The 11,069-nt window shown below is 38.8% G+C and overlaps 3 protein-coding genes across 3 annotated transcripts in view; 1 reads left to right on the top strand and 2 right to left on the bottom strand.

Annotated features, from left to right (window-relative positions):
* LOC102199719 (probable acyl-CoA dehydrogenase 6) overlaps window positions 1-2,091 on the bottom strand; it is a 20,007-nt gene extending 17,916 nt beyond the window's left edge. Inside the window, exon 1 of the mRNA XM_005728729.1 lies at window positions 1,869-2,091. Coding sequence (XP_005728786.1) covers window positions 1,869-2,072 — 204 coding nt within the window. The 5' untranslated portion in view covers window positions 2,073-2,091. The remainder of the gene's footprint in view (window positions 1-1,868) is intronic.
* Window positions 2,092-3,123: 1,032 nt separating this feature from the next.
* On the bottom strand, window positions 3,124-3,889 carry gngt1 (guanine nucleotide binding protein (G protein), gamma transducing activity polypeptide 1). The gene is made up of 3 exons (XM_005728727.1): window positions 3,824-3,889; window positions 3,601-3,699; window positions 3,124-3,445 (listed from the first exon to the last, which is right to left on the bottom strand). The coding sequence occupies exons 2-3, from the start codon at window positions 3,694-3,696 to the stop codon at window positions 3,320-3,322; spliced, it is 222 nt and encodes a 73-aa protein (XP_005728784.1). The 5' UTR covers window positions 3,697-3,699; window positions 3,824-3,889; the 3' UTR covers window positions 3,124-3,319.
* Window positions 3,890-4,919: 1,030 nt separating this feature from the next.
* On the top strand, window positions 4,920-8,071 carry tfpi2 (tissue factor pathway inhibitor 2). The gene is made up of 5 exons (XM_005728726.1): window positions 4,920-5,072; window positions 5,299-5,469; window positions 6,615-6,794; window positions 6,922-7,095; window positions 7,576-8,071. The coding sequence occupies exons 1-5, from the start codon at window positions 4,952-4,954 to the stop codon at window positions 7,653-7,655; spliced, it is 726 nt and encodes a 241-aa protein (XP_005728783.1). The 5' UTR covers window positions 4,920-4,951; the 3' UTR covers window positions 7,656-8,071.
* Window positions 8,072-11,069: the final 2,998 nt, after the last annotated feature.

Raw genomic sequence — 11,069 nt, 5'->3', positions numbered from 1 at the left:
TAAACTGTATGCAGAAGTAAGCGTCTTGCTAAAGTATAAGACATGACCTGCAACAGGTCATGTCTCAAATACATATTTAAAGGTGTGAACTCTCGAACTTTTAAGAAAATGGAACAGTGTGGTTTCAAAAGCTATAATGGAACTATAACGTCGAGACTGCTTCCGCTCATCTCATGGTACAGAAGTGCACACAGACTCTTATCAGACCTAATAAGGATAGGATACTTTATCAGCATACAAATGTTTAAATAAGCGTAAATGACTATCTTAAATGATTAATTCTGACAGCCAGCCTCTATAGCCAGAGGAAGAACACCAGCTCTGGCTCCTAGATAAGTGATACGCACTATTTGATTCCCAGCCAACTATTTATTTGATACAAACAAAAATGTGGTCTGTTTAGGCTAAAGTACATTGGCCTGATTACCTGTTTAATGTGAAGGCCATGACCCACTCATTACTCCAATCACCATCAGTATTTATCTAGACACAAAAATAAACCACCAACAAACCAACTGATATCAGGCATTTGGGGACTTGTCCCCTCAAACAATGGTTTCATTGTGACCCCAAATGTGACTTAAGTCAGAGCACAGTCATTACTGTCCTTCAAAGAGGGCTAATGGTGAAAAACATAGACTTTACCTCTAATATCCTACATAAATAACTTTTAAATGTGCTCTTACTATTTTATTGTTTTATATTTATCAATGTGCACACCAGCACACCACACTACAGCTTCTGATTATTCATTTAACAAATAAACATGCACATCAAAACCTTCCGTTTCCTTAAATAGCTCCTTGAATATAACAAATCTGAACGGACACATATAAACATGCTGTGCATGTTGGCGAGAGCATGGCTGACATTAATTAGCAGGATGTGGGAGTGCACGGTAGGTCATGAATCCATACAGGCTGGTGTTGTGCCAAAAAGTAATTTACTGTATATGCCAAAAGTCTTCTGCAAGTATTTAAACTATGGAAAATGAGTTGTTGGCCTATAATTTGTCAAACATATCGTTTGTGAATGATATCAAGTCAATTTGTGCAACAATGAACAACTTCTGGTCACAAGGTAGAAGCTGCAATCATTTTTTAGCAAAGAGACTTTCATATATCCTTTGCTTATCCAGGTAAAAGCACTCATTGAGATTAAAAATGTTTTTTTCAAGAGAGATCGACCAAGAGGGCAACAGAAATTGCAAAAAGTACAACATAACATTTCTATAAAGATATTTCAAGTGGCCAAAAAGGACTGTGTTGCTTGCACTAGAACACTAAGTAGGTACATTAACACGGTCTCTTGCAAAAGAACGTGGATTATTGCAAAAACAGTTATTTCTTTATAACACATATAACCTATTAGTAGTTCCTGTTAACTACAACCTATTTACCAACATGAGCAAAGATATTAGACATTAAAAAAAACACATGGAAACACCGGAAATCACCTTTTGACACAACCCCGGCGGCTGTGTTCGTCACTGTAAACAGAGTAGCCTTAGCCAACCTGGCGTTCTGTCTTGTTCTTCTTCTGTCCTTCAAAACATGCATTATTTGCGGACACATAAAATAACTCTACTTTTCAAATGTAGCGGTAACAAGCACTAAAAAGCTGGACCTAAACACTGGCGCCTGATTCCTTTGTGTGGGCATGAAGAGCAGACAGGAGACGTCAACGCAGCTTAGCGGAGGAGCAAGCTAGCACTGACCTCTCACCTACTTTTACTTTACTGCCCCCCGCGCTGATTTTAGGGTCATGTTAGGGAGAATAACACTGCTGTTGCAACTGTCTCTTCGCTAAAAACATGCTGTGTTTTCGTTGTTGTCTCAAAACTTCCTGGTGTTAGCAGTCCTGCATACCTTTCTGAGGGACTCCTTTAATGCAAAGTGCTCTTGTGTGTAGATTAAGTGGTCGGCTGCAGTCTCTGGGGCACTGGACTTTACTTGTTTAGATGACACTTTCTCAGTCAACGAGCGGGCACCAACACCCAGTGAAGTTAACTTGTAAAAATGACGGCTTCTGACCAGCACGTTTAAACGCAGGGCTCCTTCACGCAGCGCCATCTCTGTTGACAACAATATGTACGTGTGTGCGCATGCGCTGGTAGGAAGTTCTCACTGGGTCAAATATTAACCCAGTGGGAAAGTAAAATATTAGCAGAGCTTGACTTCCCACCATTATTGGGGGGAAATTCTGTCATAAAATATATCGTAAATTGGGTACCCTGGTGTGTAAATAATTACTCTATCACCAGCAAGCATTGAAAGTAGCCATGTAAGTTATCTAACGTTGTTATATTGTTACTATCATCAATGTAATAGCAAGATTTACTATCTTTTTTGGCTGTGGGTTTTGTTTTTAAAGTATTTTGAGCCCAAATGCAATTGATTTTTATTTTCATTATGGATTAATTTTACTAATAATTATGCTGTCTGACAGAAAGCGTGTTAAAGCATGTTGCAGAATAGGAAAGAAATGAAACATATTATGATACTCATTTTATATCCTGGAGGGCTTTATAGCAGAAATAATCTGCAAATTGAAAGCGGCTTTGGAGAAAGTCCTATTTTCCACAGGATTGGTTTTAGATAGACACAACATTTTCTTTTTCTATCAGTGCTGCATCTAGTCTGCTGTGTTCAGTTCAAGTACTTGTATTAATAAAGCCTTAAAACTTTTTGGAGTCTCCCTGAAACTACAGAAAGAAGATTTAAAATAAATTCAATCTACAATGAAATGAGCAAAAAAAAAAAAAAATAAGGAGAAGACTCGCAAACCCGTCGTACTTTAAGGAATAAAATCTCAAATTTGATGTTCACCATCATTATTGGAACAAAATAGCAATGATCACATAAAGACTTGGAGAGAAAAAAACCCCTCTGTATGTATGCAAATGAAGTTATGAAGATTTATCTGTTTCTCTACTTTCTCTACAACCCTTCAGTGAATCACAGAGACAGGCTGAATTATAAATGTGCACATTTAATGACAGTTGCTTCTGTGAATGAAACAACATATGGGCCCATGTGCTCAGACTATATACACCACATGAGAGAGAAGCATTATGTAACACTTGCCAAATACAACTTTTAATTAGTGCATCTTTCCCAAAACAAAAGAAAAATTTAAAAAAAAGTATTAGAAGGCTACAAATCTGGCCCCAAGATGAAGAATTGTTTTACTTGGGAAATCATAAATGTTTTCTTTATTGTGTCCTTCTAGTCATCTCAGTCTGCAAATCCATTTTACAAGGGCTGGGTGAACGTCCTTGGGTACTAATCTGAGATATGAAAAGCTCCTTAGGTCCAGTCTAGCAGATGACACAGCCACCTTTCTCCTTGAAGGGGTTCTTCTCCTCTGATATGCCTTTGACGAGGATGTCCTCCTCCACTAGAGCCTGAATATAGTCCTTGATTTCCTCACAGCATTTAGATGTCTGAAAGCAGCAGACAGAAAGCGTATTTCAGTTTTGAATAGCCTTTGTGATGTAATTAGTTTGACTAAATAAATTGAAGCTGTCTGATATTTACTTTTGGATATAATCAAAAATGCATACTGAGCACACAAATCACCACACTGTGGAGAACTTACCAACCACCTCTCGAGTTTGACTTCAAGTTTAAGCTGGTTTACTTCCATCACAGCCTTGTCCTTATCTGTCAGATCCTCCACATTTATGACCGGCATTTTCTGTCAAAAAAAAGGAAACATTTAACCTTTTTGTTAATGCTTACTTCCACATGATAAATAAATAATCTTAAATAAAATGTTCACAATTCGTAAGACTTAGCAGAAGGGATATGAATGCACTTACGAACGCTTACAGGAAGCAGTCCTTCACCCCTGAAATCCTGCTGAAGAATCCCTCTCCTCTCTCTCAATCTGGGTTATAAAGTAATCAGCATAAACAATTCTAATCCCCTAATCTGATTAAAACAAGGCCCCACTGAATGATCATACCAGCAGCTCAAGTACACAAAGGAAGGGGTGGGCAACTCACACAGGTGTCCATTTGAGCTCCCTTGATGTAAAAAACAAAACAAAACATGGTGATGTATTTTTTGGTTTTTTATAGATTCAATTTGTAACTTTTGTTCTATTTTAACTCTGAGATTTCTTGCAGGCTCATTTGGATATGGGTTAAGGGGTGGCGCTTCATTTATCAGGTTAATTTTGATAAGACGGCTAATCTGTGTTTAGCCTCCACCTGTCAAGGTGGAGACACGTCGTTCTTCTAAACGTGAATGCACGGCAGTTTTCCAGCTAATATCCTTCATAAAGGTAAAACCAAAGCAGTGGGATGGAATTAAGCTGCTGTGTTAAACCAATACAAATGTTAATGTGAGTTTTAACTTAACTTGCAGATAAGGCTGATTTCTCATGGTAGGACATCGTGGAAAGAAGCGCTTTTATTATGAAATAACATGAGCCACAGTACTATTAATGTGACTCTGAGTGGAAGTACGTGTGTGTGTGTGTGTGTGTGTGTGTGTGTGTGTGTGTGTGTGTGTGTGTGTGTGTGTGTGTGTGTGTGGATTCGGATCCGGTCAGACGGGTATTCTGGTGGGGACTTGCCTGTGTGGCTCAGACAAGAAAGATGTGTTAATGTTTCACAAGCGTGTGTGTCCCTAGATACAACGCAATATTGGCTCTGTGGAAATCTTACAAGGATGCTGTGTGTGTTACTGGATTGGTGCACATTCCCATCATCATCATCATCACTAGAACCAGTGGCCTGTGGCAGTGAAAATATCTGACTCTCTCAAGCAGAGCAAGTTCCTCCTCATATTTTATTAAGACTTAGTCACATGATTTAGCGCTCCTCCAAGTAATTCAGAATTTGACGTCATTAATCAACTGCAATAATTTCTTTTCTTTGGCGCGCTGACTCAGTACATGCCCGTCCCTCTTCCCCGTGCTATAAAACAAGGTCTGAGTGGGGATGGTAGACAGAGCGGAAAAGTCTGGATCTCGACCAAAACTTTGCACAATGGAGCTTTGCGCATTTGCTCTGTTTACAATAATTTCCTCGTTTTACTGCGTTTTGGCGCTGCCACCTAAAGGTAACTCCACATCATGTTTTGTTTTTTAATTACTTCTTCGCGCTTCTTCAATGTTTTCATCAACTTTTTTAAAACAGCAGTTCTGAGCTTGTTGGTTATCACATGACCTCGGGCGTATTACAGATCCAGTTTGGCGCGTGTTGTTAAGCACTGCTTAAACTTTCTTTTCCGTGTCCTTGCAACGGTCCTCGGGTATTTCAATAAAAATCTGCTTGGTGCTTTTCAGGCGTGTGCCTTCTTCAAGTGGACGAGGGACCGTGCAGAGGCAATATCCAGCGGTATTACTACAACACCATCACCCAGAGGTGCGAGGATTTCGAATATGGAGGCTGCCAAGGGAATGCCAATAACTTCAAGAGTTATCAGGAGTGCCACAAGACATGCTACAAAATTCCCAGTAAGTAGCCTGACCCGTGAGTTATTAGAGGTGGGAGTCAGACAACACGTGACATAATATTATCACAATACTTCCCTAAACATGTGATATTATTGCGATTTTTACGATATTGTCATATGCTGAGTATTGCATTAACATATATTGCTGTTTACTCACATTTCCAACAGCCATCTATGTCCTCAAAATGAAACTTTGTCAAAATCAGTTTTGTCCAATAAGATAAAGTTATCTCACTTCACTTTTTTTTTTTTACTTCTAAAACCTAAAGGATAAAGCCAAAGTCAGTGTAATATATCAGTTTGTCATTGAATGAGGTCAAATTGGGAATTACAGTGGGAGAAATAATGTTAGTAAAGTATGTCAAGTTTGCTTAGAAAGAAATGAACAGACTCTGTTCATTTCAACGGAGAGTGAGACAGAATATCAATCAAAACTCCAGAAATAACACATTACACAAAAGGTATAAACTGATTTGCATGTCACTGAGTGAAATAAGTATTTAATTCCCTACAAACCAGCCAAAATGTGTGCTGGATGGGTTTCCAGTTGAGCTGATTTAATGCAGGTTTGTAACGTTAAAGTCAACTAACATTATCTCAGAATGGGGATGAATGAAGTGAGCCTACTTGTTCAGATTATTTGAATTTATTTACTTACATATCTATATACCTATATACATATCTATATACATGGTATTCCTGTATCGATATGATACATGGATCATTAGGGATGAAATTCTGGGCCAGTACGCATGTTTTAAGTAACAATTTAGCTGATCTTTAGCTTTTGATTTTCCTACTTAGCCTGCCTTCTCTTCCAGGAGAAAAAATATTGTCATTAAACATGAAATTATTTATGTGATTCTAAATATTTTCAGCTCTTCTTTACACCATCTTTGAACATTTAGCCAGCCCACAACACATAAGTATTGGGCATTGACACAGATAAATTACATTTTCTTTCAGTATCAGCTGACATTCGGCAGATACATCAGTGATGGTGACCTTAGGCATGTCCATTTTATTTCATTTTTAGGAAACTAGCCAGTGCCTCTCTGGTTGTTAACCTGTTCATATGAATTAATTAGTGTTGTTTCACCAGATCTCACTGTTAAATGTTGATTTTTTTCCCATTCTTCTCCACAGAGGTTCCCCCAATCTGCAGATTTCCTAAAGAAGAGGGACCTTGCCGGGGTCTCATCTCCCGCTACTTCTTCAACATGACCACCATGCAGTGTGAGCCATTTAATTACGGTGGCTGCCAGGGGAATTCCAACCGCTTCCTTAATCTAGCCTCTTGCATGGAGTACTGCAGTCCAAAAAAAGGTGAGCAGATTACCCCCCTGAGTCATCCCTGTGAGGATACACAATAGACAAAGTCATTGCATTCACAAGGAAATGATTAAACAATAACTGGCGAGCTCTTCCTTGTGTTGTGTTCCTTGTGTTACAGCAATCCCCGTGCTCTGCCGGGATCCTCTGGACAAAGGGAAGTGTTCAGCCACCATACCTCGCTATTACTATAACACAGCCACCAAGACGTGTGAGGAGTTTGTCTACTCAGGCTGCGGTGGGAGCAACAACAACTTTGTCTCGCGGCAAGCCTGCATGGACGTGTGCGCAAAAGGTGTGCAAACCTGAGCCGGGCGGGAAGGGTGCATGGGCGTATGTTTCACAGCTCATTGTGAAGTCTTTATCTGAAGATGATAATTTCAGGAGAATTTTCTGACTGCTTAATTCAATAATGGCAGCATTTGAATTGCCACTCAGACCCACTTAGTGGATGGAAATAGGAGAAAATTCAGAAAGTCTGGGGGGAATTGGAAAGAGACCAAATTATGCTCAGTTGATTTATTGTCAGGCATAAAAATGCTTGGTATCTTGAAAAATTAAAACTACTGCTTTGACTCAGGCTGGATGATGCTTTCCAAAGCATTCATCCACTGCTGCCAATCGCTGTGCTATGATCTGGAGGAAACCAAGCAAAATCTGTTCCTAGAAAGCCAGTTTGGTTAATTGTGAGACTAAAAAGTGCACAATTGTTAGTATTATATGTTATGCTAATCAGCTGTTATGCTTTTTTTTTTGCTTTTTGTTTTTGTTCCAGGATGGAAAAAGCATCCAGGCCAAGGAAAAATTCTGCGAATGAGAAAAAATAGAAAACCCATCACTTCCTTGCAGGCGTAAATGTTTGACACTTGTACTAAGGAATTCGCTCTTGGAGAATTTCCACATGGAAGCTAATGTGTGTTTGTTTATGCTGAAATATCGACCAGGCTGCCTATGCCCTTGTGTGACAAATTTTGACCACATTTGTAATGTCATTAGAGCATTTTTCTGAATTTTTTATTGACTGTATGCTGTCAGTAAAGTTGGATGGATTGCTGCTGCTGATGCTGTTGATTCATGTCCAACATTCCTGATTATGTATTTTAATACCGTGTGAATGTAATGTATGCTTTTCTTTTGTTCAGTTACACTTTTTTACATGAAATATCCTGAATTTGTTCAGGAATTCTGCCTTTTCTGTATTTTGATAACACTGTGTTAAGCAAATCACTGTACTGTGCGGTATTTTCATAAAAGTAAAAACTAAAATTATGCGGATTTCGTCTTCTTCAGCCATTACCATGCACATAAACCCACAGAGTGTCTGCTTTTACCCTAAAAACTTGGCTGGTTTCTTCACTTTCCCTCAGTCACTTGCACTTTATCTCCAGGCTGCTCTTCCGTTCCTTACTAATGTTGCTGTCTTCCCTCCTTATCTGGTAATACTTTTCAAGGCGCTCGAGCCTATCTCATTCGTTTCAGCGCAGCCTTGAATCGGGAAGGAAGCAATCATGGGGCAGGGAAACACTGCTGTGGCAGGTTCATTAGAACAGCACTGCATATTTAGAGGAGAGCAAGCTGCAGGTTTACAAGACATGAGTCATGAGCGTTCAGAAATATTGTCTGCAAATGTTTTAGCAATTATAATGTAATTATAGTGGAATACACACAATAACACGCCCCATAGCAGAAAGCATCCATGCAGGAAAATGAATGCACATGTATATTTTCCTCCCAACCTCAGTTATTAAAAAAGAGTTTTAACAATTGTGTTTTGGTCAGTAGTTTTTCAGATAATATACTCTCTTTATCGTGAAGATAAATCACAATGGTCTATAATGTCATTAAGGAAAGCAGGCTGTTAGTATGAACATCCTGACTGCCTTAAATCTGTGCTCTGCTCCATCTCTTGTAATACAATAAGAAAGTGCTGTGTGATTCTTCAGACAATAAATATTTATTGAAGATATAAATGGAAACTACTCATCCATCTGGCTCAAATATAAATAGTAATAAAAGGGAATGCATTTGGCTCGGGATATTGCTTTGAGTACCAAAGCTAAATCATCTATTGAAAGTATGCAAGGGAGCAGTCATCCTAACAGTATGCAGCCGTTAAAAAGCCACACTGAATCATCACTGCTGATCATTATGAAACCGGTGGGGGAATTGCTATTGATAATATTTCAACTTCCTGCTCTTTAGGATAAAAATTTATGGATACAAAATTTCAGGAAAGACAGAAAATTTGATCCTAAGGGGCTATATACATATATTAAAGGCATTTGTATGAGGCCTATATATATATATGGAACATGTTTACCTTCTGACTGTTAAATCATAATTGCACCTTGCAGCAGCATATTCTTCTGTGGTGCCTTTAAATCAACAAATGATGTGACAAATCTTTGAAACGGCAAAACAAGAAGAAAAATGGACTCAGTTATGAACTTTAAATCACAACAAAGCTCAGTCTACGACTATTAGCAAGTGTCAGTATCACACTGATTGCTGATTTTGTGCAGTTCAGGTGAACTGAGATGAATTGATCATGCTCGGTTATTTCATTAGCTGCAGTACATTAGATAATGTAAGTAATTTTGCTCCTCATTCTCAATAGTGATTAATGAATACTTACATTGAAACATGATCATCATTTAAAAGTGCATCAATTCAATATAGAAGGCTTCTTTTCACCATGTGTCAAACAGCAATGTTGCTCTGTGCCAAGATGCCTGAGTGTACTGGAGGTGTAGGTGAACGCCAAGGGGAGAAGCTTCTCAGACGCCACCTGGTGGCTGATTCACAAATCTAAGAAGAACCAAATACTTAGTATAAATATACTTAATACTACTATATTACTCTATTTACTTCTACTAAATGAGCAAATCAATATTTAATGAACAATGTGAAAGCCACTGGGTATATCTTGGTGCTTTAATCTAAGCTTTAAACTTTAGGTACAACAGTAGCTATCCGTATATTGGAGGAACCCGTGCCAAGCATCTTAGAGTGTTGACTCAGCAGCATTTATTCTTTTAGAGCCTGTTTCTGTAAGTGCATCAAGTTTCTCGGGGTGGGGGGAAGCTTTATGGTTTATAAATGTTTTATAAATTTCTTTTTGGGCACCAAACCAAATCATTTTGTGTTCTAGGAAGTCTGACACTGGTGGATGGTGAAGCAATGTAATTTGACAAGCACGGCCTCTCAAAATGGGAACACTGTCCTAAGCTGATTAATCTTGTCCACCGTGCAAGTGTTCCCAAACTCCGAAGAGGTAATCCATTATAGCTATTTGTGATATTATCAACAAACAAAACAGCCTTCTCTGTGGATTTTTTTTGGAACTTTGTTGTTGCTCATGCGAACTCCCGAGCTAACATAACAGGATGTGAGCACAGCTCTTGATACTGAATAGAAAAAGGCATCAGTGGATGTTATTTTTCCTTTTTCCGTAACTTAAGTAGTTAGCCTTTGTGATGTGGGCCTTCAATAGGGAAACAGTATCACATCACAATTAGCATATATCAACTTAAATCTGTTCACATTTTTTTATTTACGACCAAATCACACCAACATTCACCTCAAGGTGCTTTATATTGTTAGGAAAAAACCCTCCAATGATACAAAGAAAACCCCAAAAGTTCAACGACAGCCTTATTAGCATGCCCTTGGTGACAGTGGGAAGGAAAAACTCCTTTTAACAGGAAGTCATCTGTCACAACCATTTAAAGTTGAAGTCACCTTGATAAGATTGCTGCAAAGAGTTGCAACAAGTCTAAATTTGTATTAGTTTTGCGTTGTCCTTTTCTGACTTACCTCATGACCTCTTGGAAATATCCTCAAAGCCTTTGTTGAGGAGCCCTAACTTCCAGTAGCGCAAGTGTGTTATTATGTTTGGAACCGTGACTACAGGAGTAATGTACGTCACACGCGTTTTCTATTTTAAGAGTCGCCATTTCTTTTGCTGTCACATCACAGAGTTGGTCTGTTTCAAGCGTAGACCAAACATGCCAGCTGCCCTCTGTCTCCCGACATGTCATCAGAGTTTCCCCGGCATTCATCACCGTCTGCTGCATAAAGTGAGCCGTCTCTGTCCCTCTCCCCTCACATACTGAAGATTGATGTGTCTGTTGAGGAGAATCTGGACTGTTCTTCAAGGTCCATCTGGCTTCCAAACACATGTATCTGTTGTACAATTAAACAAGTCAGGCAACTCCTTGTGCTTCTGACATGTTTTGGAAGATTTTGAGGTACAAATTCTGAATCAAT

Source organism: Pundamilia nyererei, unplaced genomic scaffold (assembly GCF_000239375.1).
Source record: "Pundamilia nyererei isolate P.nyererei 1_Seehausen unplaced genomic scaffold, PunNye1.0 scaffold00030, whole genome shotgun sequence".
Taxonomy (NCBI): Eukaryota; Metazoa; Chordata; class Actinopteri; order Cichliformes; family Cichlidae; genus Pundamilia; species Pundamilia nyererei.
This window is presented reverse-complemented; position numbering and strand designations above follow the sequence as displayed.

Coding starts and splice junctions, on each gene's coding strand:
- gngt1 (XM_005728727.1), bottom strand. CDS start 3,696: ATGCCGGTCATAAATGTGGAGGATCTGACAGATAAGGACAAGGCTGTG. Junction 3,446..3,600: donor TCAAACTCGAGAGGTGGTTG/GTAAGTTCTCCA, acceptor TGCTGCTTTCAG/ACATCTAAATGCTGTGAGGA.
- tfpi2 (XM_005728726.1), top strand. CDS start 4,952: ATGGTAGACAGAGCGGAAAAGTCTGGATCTCGACCAAAACTTTGCACA. Junction 5,470..6,614: donor GACATGCTACAAAATTCCCA/GTAAGTAGCCTG, acceptor TCTTCTCCACAG/AGGTTCCCCCAATCTGCAGA. Junction 6,795..6,921: donor GTACTGCAGTCCAAAAAAAG/GTGAGCAGATTA, acceptor CTTGTGTTACAG/CAATCCCCGTGCTCTGCCGG.